General features: G+C 34.9%; 2 protein-coding genes across 3 annotated transcripts; both read left to right on the top strand.

The window, feature by feature from the left end:
- The first annotated feature begins 353 nt into the window (after positions 1-353).
- LOC110605756 (6-phosphofructo-2-kinase/fructose-2,6-bisphosphatase) lies at positions 354-16,756 on the top strand. Of its 2 annotated transcripts, none has more exons than XM_021744377.2 (23): positions 354-879; positions 971-1,034; positions 1,410-1,702; positions 2,618-2,809; positions 3,401-3,610; positions 3,722-3,817; positions 4,678-4,776; positions 4,871-4,900; positions 8,453-8,506; positions 9,139-9,192; positions 9,275-9,352; positions 9,786-9,877; positions 9,954-10,011; positions 10,087-10,161; positions 11,311-11,358; positions 11,717-11,814; positions 12,975-13,050; positions 13,828-13,890; positions 14,022-14,113; positions 14,308-14,379; positions 14,462-14,525; positions 14,618-14,683; positions 16,489-16,756. In XM_021744377.2, the coding sequence occupies exons 1-23, from the start codon at positions 691-693 to the stop codon at positions 16,564-16,566; spliced, it is 2,241 nt and encodes a 746-aa protein (XP_021600069.1). In that variant the 5' UTR covers positions 354-690; the 3' UTR covers positions 16,567-16,756. The 2 variants fall into 2 exon arrangements, with proteins under 2 accessions (XP_021600069.1, XP_021600070.1); XM_021744378.2 differs by having other exon boundaries at positions 357-879; positions 14,311-14,379.
- Positions 16,757-16,905: 149 nt separating this feature from the next.
- Positions 16,906-20,709, top strand: LOC110606469 (RING-H2 finger protein ATL63). The gene is made up of 2 exons (XM_021745273.2): positions 16,906-18,051; positions 19,868-20,709. Exon 2 carries the CDS (start codon positions 19,917-19,919, stop codon positions 20,643-20,645), a length of 729 nt encoding a protein of 242 aa, XP_021600965.1. The 5' UTR covers positions 16,906-18,051; positions 19,868-19,916; the 3' UTR covers positions 20,646-20,709.
- The last annotated feature ends 437 nt before the right edge of the window (positions 20,710-21,146 follow it).

Below are 21,146 nucleotides of genomic sequence, written 5' to 3'. Positions count from 1 at the left end.
CTTTGAACTGAGACACATGGGAAGGGATTGTTGGGTTAGATTGGTGAATTGAATGCAAGAAAGCTAAAAAGAAGCAAAGAGATTCTTCATGCTTAGTCACTACTCACATAAAGAGGAGAGGAGGGGAGAGTCCTCTGGACTTGGAACTACACAAGATTAATTTGGACATTATTAGATTAAAGTTAGAATGTCTAGGGTTTAATTGCTCTTACTTTCAAAATTGAGGAGTTCAATTAACAACAAATAAAATTAAAGGACGAAATTAACGACTAAATCAATATTTAAGAGTTGATTTAAATCTAGCCTTGAACAAAAAATTGCTCTGCCCTCATTTTTTCTAGACATCCAAACAAAGGGTAAGGAAAACAACAATGACGAAGACTCGGCGGGCGTGGGGGTGGCCCAGCAGCGGCCCATCCCCAGATAAAACACTCCAGTAGCTTGCTTTCGATAAAATCAACATCCAACACTCCGTCGATTCTGCACCATTTATTTCCCCCTTAAATTTTCTCCTTGCTTCCCTTTCTCTCCTTCTCTTATCCAATCCAATCCAACACTGCAAGTAGCTCCACCCCCCACATCATAATATGCTCTTTGCCTCTGCTACATTTATTTATGGGAATGCTTAAATTCTAGGATGAGAATAAATTCTATCAAGAATTGCTAGTTTTAGAGATAAAGAGTTAGCGAATGGGAACGGGTTCCTCCAAGGATGCGGATGGTGGCTCTCCTGGAGAAGGCCGAGAGGAGAGTCTGGACCAAGCTGGAGGACAGCTCTATGTGTCTCTTAAAATGGAGAACTATAAGCGAAAGGGCGACCTTATCCCTCATGTCTATGGCTCTGTTCCGCTTGTTGGCTCCTGGGATTCTTCAAAAGCTGTGATTACACATTCCCACCCCCCACATGGAAATGTTCAATTCAGTTCTTACTTTTTTAATTTTTTTTCCTGAAAACAATTTTATTTTGTAGCTTTCAATGGAACGGGAATCGGCGTCAATGTGGGAACTGAGCTTTGTTGTTCCTCCAAATCACGGTATGAGAATTATTGCTTACCTACAACTATGAGCTTCTTCATTTTGTTACCCTTTTCTTTGGTTGTAGAGAAAAGAAGAGTTGAAAGAGAAAAAAAGAAGAATTTTGATCCATAGTTTACCCTTTCCCATTTCGAAGCATCTGTAAACTTAATTCTACTTTTTCTTTTTCGAACTAACTCGGTTGCTTAGTTAGTTTGTTTAAAAATAAAACATTAAATTGGGTGTTGGAAAATAGTGAAATTGGAGATTGAAATTTAATCAATAGTTTCTTTTCTTTACACTTCTTTCGTATCAAGTAGTGCATAGCTTTTCTAGGTTATTTCTTTACTTACTTTTCTTGGTTTATTTATTATTATTTTTTTATCTGGACATAGAAACTTTGGATTTCAAGTTTTTGTTGAAACCAAAGTACAGCAACTTTCCTTGCGTGGTTGAGGATGGCCCAAACAGGGTTCTTTCTAGAGGAACATTGAAAGGGGAATCTAGACTGGCTGTTTTTAGGAACGGGGATGAGGTTCATGAATATAAAGTACTGATTAAAGCAGACAGAGTTTCACCCTTTGACCTTGCTGCTAGCTGGAGAGCTTATAGGGAGAATCTCCAACCTTCAACTGTTCGTGGGATTCCTGATGTCAGTATCAATTCTGTGCCAGTGGCAGGAGCTGAGGTGTGCCTAAATTTATAAATGTCTTACACTTTCCAGTTGGTTCTATGTGTTACAAAGCATGTGTTTCCATAAAATTATGTTGTCAAGTAATTAGTAAGGATTATTACTTTGCTCCTGCTCCTCTCTCTCTCTCTCTCTATTTATTTTTATTTATTTTTAAGCATATCTGCATTTGCTGTAAGTTAAGAGCCAAACTTCATTGTTTCAGTAGCAGTTCATAGTTCTTGTCTTTTGGTGGGCCCTTTAAGCTACTTATGATAGTTTGGTTTTAATAATTTCTTAAGATAAAAACTTGAAATCCGTTGCTTGATGCCACTTGAATGTATTTGTTGTCGTTACCCATGGAATAGGTCTGCTTATTAGACATGGCCAGCATAATTTTCATGTAAGTGTTAGGTATGTATAATTCTATAAACCTGAATGTGAGGAAGAGTACTGAGTTATCCATATTGGTTAAGTTTTGGGTTTTAAGTTTAGCGACCTTTTATTCTGTAATGGCCTCTGCCCTTACTAGTTTAAGTTTTTGTGCTGGATGCTTCAATATTATTTTGGAACCTGCCTTCTTACTTTACTGTGGACGTTTATGAACTTATTTTTTTTGCTATTTTTCTTTCTTTCCAATTATCTCCCAATTCCTGCATGGAAATAAATGCAACCATATCTCTCTTTCATTTTTTCACCACCCACTTTTTACTGACTGTTGCTGTCAAATGTTAAAGTTCTTTCTCCCCAAGTTAGGCTGGGAGATGGGATTGAATCATCATTTCAAAATGCAGAATATTAGGGAGAAGTGTACAGTGGAGCAATTGAGTACTGTTGCTAAACAGTTGACTTCCACTAATTATGTTCTGGGTGGATTATTTATTTCTTTGTATTTTATGATAGTTTGCACATTGACTACTGAAAATCTTGCAGAATGGATCCTCAGCTAGTTTGGAGCTGGATCTGGAGCATTATGTCATCCCAGCACCATCAACCTCTGCAAATTCAGGTATGGTGTATGCAGCTAACAATGCTGAGAATCCAAGGTTTTCTAGTGCTGATGGCTCTGGCATTGTGTCAAATTCGTACAAGGATGGTAGCTTTTCTGTTGATCGATCTGCAAAGGTTTATCTTCGTTTCCTACCTTTAAAAAAAACATCCTAGATTTTATTGTGTTCTAGAAATATTGAGGTTAACAACATCATTGTGGAGATTCCCTTATGATTATTTGCTCATAATTTCAATTGCAAATTTCCTTATTGCTCAACTCAGTGGTATCTTGAAACCAGGTCCATAATCACAGAAAAGAGCAGTAAGTGAGAGGAAATAGAGAAAGAAAGGGAAGGAAGAATAGAATAAGAGAGTGAGGGGATGTCCTATGTTGATATTAGTTCTGGAATATCCCTGCATCAAGCATTTTAGCTAGCTGTATTTATACGGCCCATTGACCCATTCTACTATAACAGTTAGTTCTAACTGTTCCTTTCACTATTCCTATATGTGACAAGTGGCAATTCTATCATATTAGTTTGTAGAAACTGAGCCTTAAAACTTTGCAATTGCAATTGCAAGTGTAGTTGGACCTTATGCAAGTTGATATTATTGTTGTAGATAGTTCATTTATTCTCCAGTTTTTGTGACTGGTAGATGTTGTGCTGTCTCTCTGTAATCTGTATTATATGCTTCTGTATTTAACTGTATATTTATGTTATATAGGAGATGGAGGTCAGTATCCCAGATCCATCCAAGGTCTATTCGAGTTCTGGTTTGGTTGAATCAAAGTCAGTGGGGACGTTTTCACCTTTACAAAAGCAAGATGGTCACAGGGGACTCTTTGTGGATAGGGGGGTTGGATCTCCTAGGCTAGTTAAATCATCCAGTTCAAGTACTTTTGCTTTTGATCTCAAACTGGACACAGAAACCAAGGTTTGGGCCAACTCATAGTAGTTAAGATTGTGCAGGCTTTATTTATTCTTCTGCTGTATCTGTTGGCAGTTTCTGTGTTATACTTTCAAGTCTTAAATCTTATTTTTTCAGAATTCAATGCCAGCAGCTGCTGGAGCTGTTGCAGCAGCAGCTATAGCTGATCAGATGCTTGGACCAAAGGAGGATAGACATTTGGCAATTGTTCTGGTATATTCCTGCATAAGTAATAATCTGAATTAGCAATGAAATTTATCACCTGTTTCATCCTCTCCTTCTTCCACTATTTAAATGTAAAAATTTTGACATTGGTTTTGGAGACCTCTTTGTACAACAATTGCACAGCAAGGCAACATAGGTCTGTTCACCTGCAGAAAATTAGAGGAGTTTTCCAGAAAGTTCTATAAGAAAGCAGGAAAACCGACTTATGTATTTTTATGTGCTACTTTTACAAATGGAAAATTGGAACTACTTTTCTGATTTTCAAAAATTTAACTAAGATTTGGAAAAACAAACTTACAAAATATTTTCCACTGTTTTCCTTTATAACATGGTTCTGTTGAAACAATGACTTTTCTATAGCCAATGTTATACTAAATTAAAAAATGATTTTGGAAATAGTGATAACGAAACATTTACATTATTATAAATGAATGAATAACATAATAAAAGGTGTTAAAAGTAAAATAGATTTTCTAAATGTATTATGTATATATATATAAAATTATGAAAGGATAGGAATATTTGTTTTTAATTTTTTGAAATGGAAAAATATTATATATTATTAACAGGTGAATGAGTGTTCCATATTTTTCCTTTGTTTTTAGTAGGAAAGTAAAGTTTTATTAAAAAATGGAAAAAAAAAAAACTGTTTTTCATAAGTAAACAGGTCCATATCTAACCAAACACTTTACCCTAATTTCCATATTCTTGCCATGGTGGATGGTGCCCCTTTATGGAGAACTTGTTTGGATTTTGAAATACATACTAAATTTGAGTTGAATGGTACAAAAATTAAATTCACATTAACTGTTGATAACAGACAAAGCTTGCCATTGCTTGTACAATAGGTTGGCTTACCTGCTAGAGGCAAGACTTTTACTGCTGTTAAACTTACCAGATATCTTCGCTGGCTGGGTCATGATACTAAACACTTCAATGTTGGGAAGGTCAGTTATGTTTCACACCAGAAATGTTTTCAGGCTGCTCAGATTTCTTCTTGAAAATATTATAGTTGATATGTTTCCACTATTGGTGCAACAGTATCGACGCCTCAAGCATGGAGCTAATCAGGTACACTCGAGCTGTATAGATTTTTTATTTTTCATTCTCTTGATTAGGGAAGTAAGTTTACGGATATTCTTATTTATTTATTTATTTTTATTGATGAAGAGACACCAACTTTTTGGTTTCCATTAACTGTAGATGATAGTGTTTTAAAATTATTCTTCGGCATCTCTAACCCATGGAAGGCTTCGCTTTCTCTTTCTCCATTATCCATCTAACATGCCCAATTTCCATATTCTTCACTTCTATCATTTTTTATAACTCTCTGTTGTTCAATTTATTTCATTATTTTAATATTTTTTGAATTGTTCTACCTTAGTAATAATTTATCTTCTCCTAAGTATCCGTTTCTCATTGTCTTCTCGTTCATTTTTTGGAAATCCTTTTTGATTATCTTCTCATTACGTTTTTTGGTGGAGGCAATCCCAAGAGACACATGAACCAAACCCTTCGAGTCGGAAAAAATTTCATATGGTATCAGAGCCTCCCAACTGATACTGGGCCTCTCAAAAAGTGTTTCATGCTCCAGATGTTCGGTCTTAAGTGTGAGGAGGTGTGTTAATATCCATATTGGTTTTACCCCTTATAGAGTTTTAGATACTCTTCCCAATGTCCCCATCCCCTTGAGCTAGCTTTTTGGGGGTAAGTTAGGCTTGCATCATTTTTTGATGAATAGGCAAAGTCTGTCTTCAAAATTCAAGAGTCAAAGTCTGAATTTTGTTTTCCCCTGTTGTTGTGGCTGAGTAGACAGATTCAAACCTATGGAACACTAAACTCTCACTCACATCAATTGTATTAATTATTTGATATCTGTTAGTACTAGTTCCATTAATTTTTGATTTTACAAATTTACTCTTGTTATTGAACCAGGATTTAGAACCAATCTTCTTTCCAAGACAAAAATGTGAATTCTGATCTATGGTCAATGATATTATCTTATTGTTAGATGCTTCAATAAGAATGTTGAATAATATAATTTTGCCTTACGCTTTTCTCAGCCTTACTTTAGAACTTCTTTTCTTCCTTGGAATATACTGCCAATTTAATACTATCCCTTTCACTTAAATGTACACATTCCCTCTTTTCTCTTTTTTTCTTATCTTTTTCCCTCTCCATATCTTCGTCTTTGGATTTTTTTTCTCTCTAATTGGGAGAGCCTGTCATCAATAATCATCATAAAGGTATTTTTTTTTATCAGGTAGAAGGGTATAAGTTTTAGAAATCAAACAACTTGGGAACAATTTTAAGCTTTTCCTGTAGCAATAACACAATACCCTTCCCTTTAAAGCTAAAGAACCTAAATATATACTGAACAGGAATTTTTTTTTTTGCCTAATTTCTTTTTTGTGCTTTACAGTGCTTTACATCTGTAGAACAATTAATGGAATTACAGTGCTTTTCTTTTCTTCTTGTCTCTCCAATCGCTGCTATATCTACTACCATTTTATAGTGTTTTGGCATATCCTTCACAAAATTAGGATGCTCTCCTCTAGCTGGCAGTGTTAATACTACTAAGAGTTGGAACTTTCCTTACTGTTCTGAAAATCATTTCTAGTCCTTATATAATTTATAAGATATTAATTGACTGCCGTATATATATATATACATGAATTATAAATATCATGATTTTTTTCCTCTTTGCAAAATAAATACATAAACATGGAAGAAGAGTCCTAAAATTGTGGATAGAGGAGTCATTTTTCTAAGAATTACTAAAATGAGAAGCTGTGCAACAAAAGTTCAATGATTTCCTAAATGTCAAATGTTAGTATGATGCAAGCAAGATGGACTAGGGGCAACTGGCCCTTCTGACGAAAACATCTTTGCATTGGCTTTTGATGATCCTAAAGCAATTCAAGTGTTCTCCTTTGAGGATGGTTTTTTCTCTCTTTGATGATCAATCTTTCTCTTTGATGCTTGCATATGCCAAAGCTGTGATTATTTATTATTATTATTATTTATTTATTTATTTATTTTTTTGCGTTCTTTGATATGGATATTGGTCCTACTCAGCTCCTACATTCTTGCTTGTGAGATTTGGGAATCAAGTTTTATAAGCTGCTAATGGTTCAAAGTTTACCATGAGAAAATTTTCTTAACCTACCATCATGCTTAATTACTAGCATTCAAATCTTCCTAATTAGAATGAATAAATTCTTACCGGTCTAAGGCACTTACTTTAAGTTATCATTATGCATTTTTAGTATTATCCTTCTGCTTGTAAATTCTATTCACCAGCAACTTATATAGGCATTAGAATTCTTTTATTTTACAAATGTAGTTTTTCTGTTTAAAGAGACATCAAATCACTAACAAGGCAAGCAGAATATTCTATCATTCTTGAGATTGAGAGACTCTATAATCCGAGGCTTGAGGTATTAAGAGCTTCCTCTTTTCAAGCTCCCTATTTCATTCACCATAGGTTCTTCAAGGTGAGGCAGGAACCATCACATGGCAAAGTAGCTGCTGAAGAAGGGGATTTTCCAGCGCATCCTCCTGCGACACACTCCTTGACATGTGAGTCTAACATTGGGTGTAGGGTTTGTAGTACTCAAGAAATTGCGCGTCAAAGACAACTTGGAAGTTGGAACTTGGAGAATCTGAAACCATGTAGTTTCAGCAAATCAAAGAAAAGATGTTTTAGCAAACAAAATAAAATTACAAGCCTCACAACATTAGTAGGATCCAGGATTTACTCGTACCAAGAAGCCTCACAACATTAGTAGGATCCAGGATTTACTCATATCAAGAAGCCTCACACTTTTCTAGGGTTAGTAATGTTCTAAAGCATATAGTTCTGGAATTTAATTTACTGAAATCACTATATCATAATGATTAACAAGCATGTCTATTTATAGACTTGAAAATAATCCTAAATTTTTCTAACTTGGGCTCTGAGTCCTTAGAAGTTTGGACTTCTTAGTTTCTAGACAAAAACTACTTTTCTTTGACAACTATACTGCCTATGACTAAAACTTAAAAACTAAATTGAAAACCAATAAATCTAATGTCAATACATCCATGTAAAACAAAAAATATTACTGAAGTACCGTTGCTTACAAAATTTCCCTGCAAGATCACTCATTACAGTTTCCCTGCAAGATCACTCATTACAGTTTCCAGCAAGATCACCAGTATTAGATGATTGGTAGAAGTCAGGGTCTGTCCTAGGAAGGTGTATCCAATCTGTTCTCACTGGAAACTGGAAGCATCAATAATGGATTTGTTGGAATGCTTTAGGCGATTCAGTTTGATGGCTTTTCTGGTTTTTGAAAGTAGCTGGAGCTTCAGTGAGTTTTGGGAAGTAAGTTGGTGATGTTATCAGCATTCAGTGACTAAACCAGAAATAGAATTTCTATCTCTCATGGTTTTTCTCAAATTCGTTGATTAGATTTAAGTTGAAGATGGAAAGACCGACAATGGGCAGCGAACAAAATGGATTTGGTTTATGTGTATGTCCCTGATGTGATATGTACTTTTCTTAGGGTTTGGAATGAGAATATTGTACTGGTTTATCATATTCTTTTGGACATTTCTTGATGACTTATATTAATGCAGTGTGCAGACTTTTTCCGAGGTGACAATCCTGAAGGCATGGAGGCACGTAATGAGGTGAGTATCTAACTAAATAGTGTTTCAGTCAATTGTGATAACTTTGTTTTCTCTTGATCCTGTGGTTACTTTTCTTTTATCTCGTGATAATTTGGGATTTAATACTTTATCTATGAGTACTGATTAATTGTTTGATTGGACTGGAAAAAATTTTCATATTTTGTAGGCTCAGCTATAGCGGTTTACCCTGTTGATATGATAATAGAATATTTATTGATATTTAAAGATTGCAAAATGATTCATTTGGTAAAATCTGATAATAACTCGTCTCAATTCTGTCATTTGAACTTGTGCAATCTGCATGTTGATCCATTGAAATCTTTGAATTTAAGATTTGGATCATACTGTAAAAATAATTTGATTCAAGTAAATTTTATGTAACTGAAACATCTAGCACGATAACAACAGAGTAGACAAAGGATATCTACCTCTATCTTTAGGAACTTAGTTTTGTGCAGTTCAGCATTTGGGCTATGTTCAGGTATAATCATTGGAGACAGAAAGACAATTGTTTATTGCCAAAAATGCTCATTGCTGAATTTATTATTTTTCTTTTTTTTTCTGAGATGATCTGACACCAACATATTAACATTCTCCTTTGTACATAGTTTTAATTTGTCAAATGCTACTAGGTAGCAGCACTGGCAATGGATGATATGACTACCTGGATGCAAGAAGGTGGCCAGGTAATTTGATATATGTAAATATTGTGGTTTTCTTTCATGTCTATGCAGCCCTTTGGTTTTTGTTCATCTTAATTCCTTGCAGGTTGGAATATTTGATGCCACAAACAGTACTAGACAAAGAAGAAATATGCTGATGAAAATGGCCGAGGGAAAGTGCAAGGTACTATGACCATTTGTGCGGCAGCCCTAAACTTAACTAGTGTGAAGTGCGAACTATGAACCTATGTGATTAATAGGCGAAACAAATCCTTTCAGAATTAGTATTTTTAATGTGCTTTTTTTCCCCCTGATTTTGCATATCCATTGGCACTAGTTTTGTATTTTTTTTTAAGTTTTATTATTATTATTATTATTATTTTCTGATCAAATCTCTTCCATCAAAACACCCCTCCTCTCATCTCTTCATTGGCTGGAAGACTTGCAGAGTTATGCTGTAAATTGATATCACCTCTCTTAATTTTTCCAGTATTTGTGGTTAATGTATTATTTATAAAGAAATAAAGTGCAAAAAGACCATGATTTACTGGAGTGTAATTTAAGTGTAGCGAGTAGTATTGAACTCTGCTGATTCATCTATTCTTTTTCCATTACAGATTATTTTTTTGGAAACAATATGCAATGATGGACGCATTATTGAAAGAAATATACGCCTTAAAATTCAACAAAGCCCTGACTATGCCGAGCAGTATGGTCACTATCTGAAAGTGCTTACTTTCTATCTCCAATACTTTCCGTATTTAGTGTGTATTGTAATTATGCAGGCCAGATTATGAAGCTGGATATCAAGATTTCAAAGGTCGACTAGACAATTATGAGAAAGTACTTCTTATGATCTTAATGTGTTATTGTTGCTTGATTCCAAATGGAGTCTTAAAATTTTTCTTCTCTTACTAGGTTTATGAGCCTGTGGAAGAAGGATCCTACATCAAAATGATCGATATGGTCAGTGGACATGGTGGACAAATACAAGTATGCTTTCCTCTCTCCTTCCTTGCATCTAATTATTTTGGGCATATATCTGTTAATAAAATATATGCTTCAAGGAGGAGGTAAGTTAATATATTATGGTGCTAAATTGTAAAATATTTAGCAGTTTGTATTGAAGAAACAACCGTTAAATTTGGAAATTTTGCCTGAACAGGGATCTTAAAGAGCACATAACCAGTTAGTTGATATAGAATTCAGCCTCAAGCACACTTGATAGTTGATATCAGTAGATGAATTTCACCTTAGTCCTGATGTTTTTGTTTCCGTCTTCCTTTCTTGTTCTTGTGGTTGATACTTACTGTGGTTGTGGCATATGATTAATCTAAGAAATAGTTGCTTGTGTGGATAACAAGGGGCTAGTACATTGTGGAAGGATTGGTGGTAGCTTCTTGAGGTTTTTTGGTAATTATGAATTGAGGTATCACTTGTAGAAATTAGAAACTCAATCTTGTGCTATAAGAGTCCCAGGTATTGAGGAATAATTGAGTTGTTTAATGTTGGGATTGGTGCTGATACACCTTATTGAAGAAAAGAACTAGTGAAGCATTGTATTTTTTTTTAGCTTATTAATATTCTATGCATTCAAATTCAACTTCTCAGAACAGAAGGTAAGCAAGAAGAAATCAGAAAAAAGACCATAATGCATGTGTCTGGTGAAAGAGGAAAAATGTATGTTGACCATAAGGAGTTTACCCTTTTGGAAAATTTTATTGAGAAGAAAATGCAGCTTTGATGTGATGAAGATAATTGGTTGAAACTTAGGTTAAGCAGCAGAATTATAGAAAGATAGAGAAGGTTATGGAGCTGTCTGGAGTGCAGGAATGTCTAATGAGTAAAGGAATATTGTTATGCTAAATTAATTTGGGATCAAATTAAGATTCTAAATAAAAAGACTCCTAAAGAAATCTTACAGAAGTAATGCAATTTTTTTTTGTTGGTTGAGCTTCTTAGATTTATGTAATCGGTTGTCTTAACGTTTTGATTCTAGCCATGTATAGAAAAAAGATTTAACATGTTTCTTGTTTTTACCCTTAAAACAAGAAATATGGTTGAATTTTGTGCTTGTCTCTCAGCTTATTAGTGTGCATATTATTCAATCATTCTTCACATGAACGTTTTTTTCTGATTCAGGTAAACAATATAAGTGGCTACCTTCCAGGACGAATTGTATTTTTCTTGGTATGTTGTCCTGTACAAGAATCTGTATTGGCTTTTCCTTGGACATTAGAAAATGGATTCTCAGGCACATCTGTTTTTCAATTTTTGTAAATTTATGGTATTGTAGTATGATGACTGGCGCAAATTGTAGTTCCAGTTTCTCAACTATTTTATGATTCAAGATTCTCAAATATGGAAGAGCAATCTATGATTTTTTTATAAAGGTGTTGTACATGTTCTACAAGATAGATTTGAATAATCTGGGCTGATGTGTTGAAATTCATCAATGATAAATGGTATAATTATAATCTCTTCAGCTATTGTGCATTTGTTTATTTGGCTTTGATGCACAGCAAGAACCTTTATTAATCTGTTGCAGGTGAATACACATCTCACACCCCGCCCGATATTGCTTACTAGGCATGGAGAAAGTCGGGATAATGTGAGGGGCAGAATTGGTGGAGACACTGTTTTGAGGTATCAGTTTCCAGATAATAAACCTTTGTTTGACATGAATTCAAATATTCATAGAAGTTGCTTTTATTACAATGAAATGGAACCTCTTTTTTTTTTTTTTGGGGGGGGGGGGGATAAAACCTTGAAATTAAACTTGTGCACATATAAATTTGATCATTAATCTCTGATGGCTTACATATTGTTATATCTAGCTGCACTATATTTTAAGCTGGTATTTACATGATTAAATTTTATTTCCAAAAGGGAAAATTTCCTTGATAATTATTGTTCATAAAATAATCAAGGCATGAAGAAACCCCGTCTCTGCAGTTCAACAACTAGCTTGTCTGGGACATATATAATTTTGATATAGGTTGTTGAAGGCACACTTTGCAGACATGCATATAACTTCTGGAACTGACTCCGTCAACAGTCTCAAGGAGTTGGCTGAAGTTAATTTCATTAATACCACAGCCTTCTTGCAACTTAAAATGCAGGACTGAAGACCAACATGTTGCTTTTGGCCTCCGAGATCCTGAACATAAATATTTAAAAACAATACTTGTTGCCAATGTTGTGCAGGGTGGAAGTCTTAGCCATTGAAATGGTTAAGCAAGGGGGTTAACTAGCCAATATAAATACCATTATTAGTGACATGCAAGCATCAAGTGTATTAGGAAAAAAAAAAAAAGAACTCCGGAAATCAAAGATTCAGTGAAGGCCTATACCATCAGTTACGTTTGCATGTTTTTTCTTAGCCTTCTCTAGCTTGCAGCTCCTTTGTTTGTTTGTTTTTTTAAAAGTTTTTGCGTTGGTTTTTTGGAGGCACATCTTCTACTCATAATGAGTCTTAGAAAGAGGATGGGAAGTTAGCAGCTCTTTGTAAAAAGGTTATTTGGTGGTGCTAGGTTGATATGGATGCATTTGTAACCTTGCAATTTTTCATAAAACAGCCATTCATAAGACATGAACTTTGTGTTTGGCAGTCCATGACCAGACCTTGAGATGTGTAGACAAGGATAAATGAATGGCTCATAAAAGTTAGCCTAGCCAACTTTCTATTCACATCACAACCTTTCTCTTTATCTTGATGGCCTACATGTACACATTCAATTTTTCTGTGATTTATGTTCTTTGAATCACTTCAAGTGACTGTAAATTATAATAATTTGTTTCCTCAGTGATGCTGGAGAAATTTATGCAAAGAAACTTGCCAACTTCGTTGAAAAACGACTGAAATCTGAGAAGGCTGCCTCTGTAAGCTTCACTAATATGCATAGTTAACATTTTCTAGCATTTAGTGTCTTGAATAATAGGTAACTAAATAAGTAAAAAGCTTTTACAGTGTCTAGAGCCTTCATTTCTACTCTTTTGTTTCTAAGTATACTGGCTAGTGTAGATGTCTTCTCTAAAAGCATCACTTAATTTTTATTTATTGGTCTTTTAGCATCTTCATTGATTTGTTCTCTGTTTATTGGTGTTATAGCATCTATAAAATTTCTATTAATAAGTTTGGAAGCTTTTGAAACTTGGAACTTTTATGAAAGTTGTTTCTCTTAAAATAGCTCATTAACTCGAAAGGTTTTCCAAATTGTAACATCTAATTTAGCGGTTAATATTTTTCTAAATTGTAAATGCTAGGTTTCCATGTTCATTATAAAAATAAACAAATGAACAGATTTAGCTTGTTAGTTGCTACTTGTTACATTTTCTTAAAGTTTTTTTGTTTCAGGTAATTTTGTCCATTCAATTTTTCATGTCTTTTTTTTTCCATTATTATTTTAAATTTTTTCCTTTCAAAATGAACTCTGGATTAGAAATTGTTCATATTTCAAAATCATATATGCTGTTTGTCTTGCGGGTGTCTGCCCATTTCAATTCCTCTAGCCTTCTCTCTTTTAGGAAAATTGCAACCTTTTAATAGCTATCTTATTGCTTGCAGCTTTGTTTGAGCTGAATTTGTCTGTAATGAACTTTTTGATCCGAATGGCACTTTTTTTTTTTTTTTTGAAAAAAAAAAATTGTATGTTGCAGATTTGGACTAGCACATTGCAGAGAACCATTCTCACAGCTAGCCCAATTGTTGGATTTCCTAAGGTTAGAACAAAATTTAACTGTTTGGCGTAGTAATTACATACTTTTGCTAATTTATTTGGGTGATCCATGGTTATTGGAATAAGCATAGGCCTGGTTACAGAAAATTTGACAGTTCATAACATATTTGATAGATCCAATGGCGTGCCCTTGATGAGATAAATGCTGGAGTATGTGATGGAATGACATATGAAGAAATAAAAAAGAACATGCCTGAGGAATACGAGTATGTATTATTGTTTTTTTTTTTCTTTTATCTGAAAGTTATGTTTTACCCCATTGTAGCTAGTTATCTTGTAAACTTGGAAGCTTGGATGGCTACAACTGCAAGTTGTTTTTACTTGAAAGTGTGCTTTTATTTTAATTTTTTTTTTTCTTCTGTGCTTCACATTGGTTGTTCCCTGGATTTGTCCCTAAAAGCAGGGCTCGTAAGAAGGACAAGCTGAGATACCGGTATCCTCGTGGAGAATCTTATCTGGATGTCATTCAAAGGTGCAAAATTAGCAACATTGACTAAAAGTTATAGTATATAATTTCCACCACATTATAAAACCAACTTTCCATATTAATGCAGGCTAGAGCCTGTGATTATTGAGCTTGAAAGACAACGAGCACCGGTCGTAGTGATCTCTCATCAGGTTACACATTACACTTCTGCTTCCTTAACGTCCAATGTTTTAGTTGTAAACCATAGAAGACCCTTAGTCCCTTTTTTATCCTTCCTGTGCAGGCGGTATTAAGAGCATTATATGCTTACTTTGCTGATAGGCCTCTGAAAGAAATTCCACACATTGAGGTAAGCCATGAATAATTAGAACTAGCACTGATGATGATGGTATTCCTAGTAAACAAGTGCTAGTAATTGTATTTCTACCCTTGATATTAATTACAAAGTGAGTTGTTCCACATGTTTAAAAAAAATCAAGGACAATTATTCTTGGCGAGTAAAGATTTCAAGAGTGTGTTTACTTCTGGAAAATAATTTCCTGTTTTTCATTCTTTATTTTCCAAGAAAACTCTAATTTTCATTTTCGATGAAAAATAAGTAAAAATATGGATAATGTATTTACCGTTAATAATAAAAAAATCTTTTTCAAATTTAAAATAATAAAAAATACTCAACTTTTATAATTAAAAAATAAATTATTTACAACTTAATTAGTTTTACTTTTAATTTTTTTTTACTATGTACTATTAATTTATTTGTGTTGATCAACATGGAAGATTTTTAATTAGTAGGATTTAGATCTTTGGGATTCGAATTAGGCTTGATTATAGAGATTTTATTTTATTGTAAATATTTCTAAATTAGGTTGATTCTTCATGTATAAATATTCAAACATTGAAGAGATTAATTCAATTGGAATAGAATTAAAAATTATTTCTCAAAATTCTTCATCATATCATAGTTTTAAACCTGATTTTAGGTTTTTAATTTGGGTCAATTTTTAATTTTAGGGTTTTGGAACCCTAACTCCCTAAATTAGTACTACTGCATCTGGGAGCTTCCTCTTGCCTCACTGCCACCACGAGCAGTATCGTCAGAGTGTCGCTAATATAGTTAAACCAATATAGTTAGCAATAGTAACAGAAACCTTCTCAGTATGAAACCAATAGGCAGATAAAAAACCTGAACCTGTAAAGCAATGTGCGTAAAAGCAACTTGCATTGGTTGATTCCCAGATCCTAACTCCTTAAGCAACAAAACATGATTACAAACTGTCCATGGATCACCCTACAAAACTCTATTCATATCAACCAAGTGAAAGAACTGGAAGATGGAGCGGTTAGGATATAGCTCTTTGATACAAACTCCTTTGACAGGCTGCCAAAGTGAAGCAAGAGTGGTACGCATCGCCGCAAAGTTTATAGGTTTATCCGTCAAAAAATATCCAACCAAACACCATTTGAAAACATCCTGAAAGGAATCGCCACCTTCAGAAACATCTTCCATGATCAAACCCTCATCATCATCACCATAGTTCACCAACGTGAAATTGTCACGCATGTGCATGATACAATCATCCGACGTAGACTGCATTCCCAAGAACGTCACTCATTCACACAGAGTCTCACACAAACTTTTCCAAAAAGCACAATAGATGAAAACTTGTCACTTGCTCCATTTTCCTAAAATTTTTATGTTTAGGGATGACAATGTCAATTAGTTTTAAGGAATTGTTTTCCAAATCATAGTTAAATATTGAAAAATTGGATCAGTATTCTATTTGGAAAACTAACACAGGTAAATACAAAATTCTGTTTCAGTTTTTTTAGAAAAAAATTTTAGGAAACTGCTCCAGTTTTCTACAAGTGAGCATGCTCCAACTGTCCTAAATAAACTTTAGCTCTAGACCACTTGCTCAAACTGGTTAACTCAAATTATTATAGCATTTATAACTAGGATTAAATAAATCCTTTCTGGTCTTTATATCCAGCTGGCGTGGGATTCATATCCCAAGCCAACTGCTGCTTGGGTTTTTGAGTGGGACATTGCATAAAAATGTTTGTTCATTTAAGTTTCTGGGGAAATAAGAATGTTCATATGATTATCAGCATTTATAATAATAGTTATTCTAACCAAGAGTTGTATTGTTTCAGATGCCACTTCATACTATAATAGAGATACAAATGGGAGTTACAGGTGTCCAAGAGAAAAGATACAAACTCATGGATTGAACTTGCTTTTGTAGAATATTCCATATGACAAAATTATGGAAGGAATTTTTATTTTTACAATTTAGTTTCCAATGGAAATGCAACTCTCAGCAATAAATGAAAGACAATTATGCTGTAAATAACTCATTTCCAGTGTTTTAGCATATATCTCATATCTTAATAGATTTTCCTAACAGCAATTGGTATTTCATCAACAGCTCTTAAGGTAGTGGTAGGCAGGTGAACATAATTGAAACATACTAACCAATGATTCATGGAAAGCTATACCATTTTGTTTGTTAATATTTACTGAACAAGTTAAAAACCATTAAATTGTTAGTGTAATATTAAATCTTATAAAACTAGGGTCATTGTCGGACAAGTCCCTTAGTATGCTGGAATTTTGGTGCTATGGCGCCAGGTGGTTAACTTTTTTTCTTTTTCTTTTTTCTTCTCTGAGATAAAAATCCATTAAAAGAGGACCCAAAAGGCATTAACAACCAATTGATGCTTCCCACTGCGGCTTTTTTCTTTTTTTTTATTTTTTTTTTCTTAAGACTGCGGCTGCCTAAGAGGTGGATCGCCATCTGGACTTCGTAGATCTTCAACAGTAGCCGTAAAAGGCATTAACAACCAACTGAAGCTTCAGAGAGGGTACTCTCGCAACCTGCTGATTCATTTGGAGAAGAATCTAGAGCTATAAACTCAACCATCGTACTGAAAAAGAAGATGCTATGTCTCTTTTGGCTCTAGAAATAGAAATATTATTGCCCCCATGAGAGTAGAGTTGTCAAACACTATATGCAACAAACAAAAGTTGAATAACACGGTGCAATGAATCTCGAATTAGGGATGTCAGGCGGCGGGTTTTCACGGGTACCCGATCCGTCCAAACCCTATTAGGACGGATTTGGGTTTTTACAAAACGGATTTGGGCGGATTTGGGTTTGAAAAATTTTACCCGTCTCGGATTCGGGTAGGGTTCGGAATTAGACTATCGGATATCCGTTACCCGAACCCGATTAGTATATAACAAAACTAACCCTAACCCTAATTCTTAATTCTTTTTTTTTTTTTTTCATTTTCACTTCACTCTCTCCGTCTCTCCCTGATTCCCTTCCCATAATTCCTAATCGGCCTCTCTCCTCCACTTCACTGATGACTGCCGGCGCAGGCCGGTCAGTACAGGCGACATCTTCTCTCTCAGTCATCAATATCTCCTTCTCTCTCCAGTTCGCTAACATCTCCCACAGTCCCACTTTCCAGTCAACGCCTCTCTCCCCCATTTCACTGACGAGTGCCGGCAGCCCAATCGACACCGGCGATATCTCCTTTCTCTCCCCCTCTCTCCCGATATCTCCTTCTCTCTCCAGTGGCCACATCTCCCACTTCTCAGTCGGAGACAACTCTTCCCTCTCCCCCACTTCACCGATGACTGCTGAAGATAACCCTTGCCTCTCCACAATCGGCGTCGGCGACATCTCCTTTGGCTGGAATTCTCTTCAGGTTTGCAATCAAATTTTTTGATAATCAAGATCTTTTATGTGCATATTGTTAAAGAATTTTTAGTTGTTATTAAAGAATTTTAGGATTTATGAACTATTAATTTGATTATTTGGATATTTGCTATTTGATTATTGTTCTCAAATATTTCTACTGCTGGGTATTTTCTCCAATATTTCTACGGCTGGGTAACTGCTGGGTATTTTCTCTAATATTTCTACTGCTGGGTATTTTCTCTAATATTTCTACTGCTGGGTTGTGCATATCTTAAGGATAGTTTGAGGTTGATATTCAGGTTGTGCTTCTAATTCAGAGTTTGATATTTGGGTTATCAGATCTAAATTTTTAAATTTTTTTCATTGAATTGAATTTAAAAAAATTGGGTTCGGTCGGGTTCGGATATTGTACGGGTATTGTTAAACGGATTTGGAACGGGTACGGATAGTAAAATTAAAATACTAAACGGATTTGGGACGGGTTCGAAAATTTTATATATAATCGGATTCGGGTTTGGGTACCCTCAATTTCGCGGGTACGCTACCCGTTTACATCCCTATCTCGAATCCATGGAAAAGGAAGGAAAACAGACCCTCACAATCACGATGAGGAACTACCACACGCTCCAGTGAAGAACCCAAGATCATAAGACGACAACAAAGGAGGAGGAGATGCTACATGCACCACGGCCATTCCATTTTCTATTGTTAGCAACTATGGATGTCCGGATTTGGAACGAAAAAAACAAAAAGAAAACACAACAATACACAAGGCACGAATCCTTTACTAAGTTTGTCTGCCAAAAAAATAAAAGCAAAACTAATTACAATCCTACCTAGACCAGGGTGGGGAGGAGAAGAAGAAACTCACATCCAGGTAGGGTGGACGGAGTTGCCCCACCCATTTCAGAATAGAGATGACCAATATTTTTGGTAAAAAAAAAAAAAAAAAAATCTCTTATCTTAGGAATCAACAATCTATGGAGAAAAATCCTCTCTCTAAAGTCATGGTCTCATAAGCACCTTTTCTCCAATCATCATGGGAGTCCATCAACAGGTTGAGGTTGCGTTTATAAAATTCTTGAATTTGTTGGGTTGTGGTCATTGGTCTACATCTTGGACAAGCGTTACTAAGTGAATGGTACATTTACCCTTAAGATGGGTCAGAGGTCACGAGCTAAAGTTTATCGGTTTCCTTAAATATTCAGTGGAGAAAAAACAAAAAAAAAAAGACGAGGCGAGCAACGGGCACTGGTCTAGCAGTGGACTAGGAATCATTGAGTCAAAAGGCCATCTCTTCACTCATTCACATGGGAGCCGATTGACCACCACACGACGAATGTGACTGAATAGATCATTGGGATCTGTGTCTGAATACCCATTAAACAAATAAATAAAAACAAGCACATGAGTTAAATAACCCCACCCTTGAGCTGCCGTCGCCTTCACGAGTCCTTCATTTCGGCCGTATTTTTCTCTTCCTTACCATGCATGAGTCTCATTCATTCCTTGGATAAAGGGATTCCTTTTGACTTCAAAGTCTCTAATTGCTAACTGTACACGCAAATGCTTTAAGGGCACATTACCCATAATATAGCCCTTAATCACCCTCTTATATTTATATGCAAATCTAGCATCCAAATTTAAGAAGAAGAAGAAGAAAATGATTCCATTGATATCTTATTCTCTTGGTTATCTGTGACTAATCATATTCTTTTTTTTTTTTTTTTTTTTTTTTGAAAAAAAAAATATTTAGACGAGATATTACATCTAGAATTATTGGTTGTGACTAATCATGTTATTATCCCTTCTTTCTTATAAAGTTTCACAGAAGCATCACTCTCTTTTGAGGCTTAGAGGTTCCCATTAGAAATGCTGAATACTCCAATGAATCACTTCATTAACAGCATGTCTTCGTACGACAGTAACATAATGCTGGCTGCTGTGATATCTCTCCTTGTGGTTATTCTCTTTGTGTTACTTCTTCACATCTACGCCAAATGGTTCTTGGATCAAGCTCGCCATAGAAGAAGATCAAGCTCCGTCTCTGTATCTCACGTTCTACGTCCTTCAAGATTCCACTCATTTACTCTCGACCCCTTCCCTTCGGGTCTTGCGCCATCAATCATCTCTTCCATTCCATTGTTTGTTTACAGAGCTGAAGAGCATGAACAAGGTTTGGAATGCGTCATCTGTTTAAGCGTTTTTGAGGAAAATGAGATTGGCAGGAGCTTAATAAAATGTGGGCATGATTTTCACGTTGAGTGCATTGACATGTGGTTGATTTCCCACTCAAGTTGTCCAATTTGCAGAGCTCCGGCGGTGGTGGGTGACACTGCAAATGAAGCCAAGTGTATGGAGCCAGTTGAGGCTGGTTTAGATAGTGAGGAGTCTAGAGTGGAGATTGGGATTGATGTTTCGAATTCTGAAAATGAGAATGGGAATGGAAATAACAATATTCAAGTAAATTATGATTCACCATCATCATCATCATCGTCGTCGTCGTCTCTGGGTTGTTCTTTGAAGAGAATGTTGAGTAGGAATAGATCAGAAAGAAAGGTTTTCTCATCTTGTAATAATGATTCTGAAATTAATGTGTGAGATATTAAATGTTGTTTTCCTCATTTTGTTGAAGAGGTGGGATTCCAATTCCAATTCCAATTAATGCGTATGGCTATTGTTTACAGTTTAAAAATGTCTATTTATGCTTTTTGTTGAAGAAAATGTGTGTATGCATGCACATAATTAATCTTTTTATAATTTGAGAATAATTCAAAGATAATGCAATGGTTGAGAACTTAGAAAGCTTTTTATCCCCTTTGTCCCTTGACATGAAGCCTCGTCCTAATTATCCTTTAGTCTCAAAGTTGACAATGGTTCCTTTGGATATTGACTAGGCATTGGAAGCACACCCTCTCCCTGTCCCTCTCCCTCTATATAAGGATTGTTATGGCTAAGTTTATTACATTATGGATCTACATCTTTTTTTAACTATCATTACATAAGGGATTTTTTTATTAAATATTATGGATTTATTTGTATGTAAGAGGTTATTTGATCTATCTAAGGAATTTAAAGTAATTTTTTTAATATATCTTAATA

The sequence above is a fragment of the Manihot esculenta genome, chromosome 18, assembly GCF_001659605.2.
Source record: "Manihot esculenta cultivar AM560-2 chromosome 18, M.esculenta_v8, whole genome shotgun sequence".
NCBI classification, from domain to species: Eukaryota; Viridiplantae; Streptophyta; class Magnoliopsida; order Malpighiales; family Euphorbiaceae; genus Manihot; species Manihot esculenta.
Note: the sequence above shows the minus strand (reverse complement) of the source record. Positions and strands in the feature narration are given on the sequence as shown.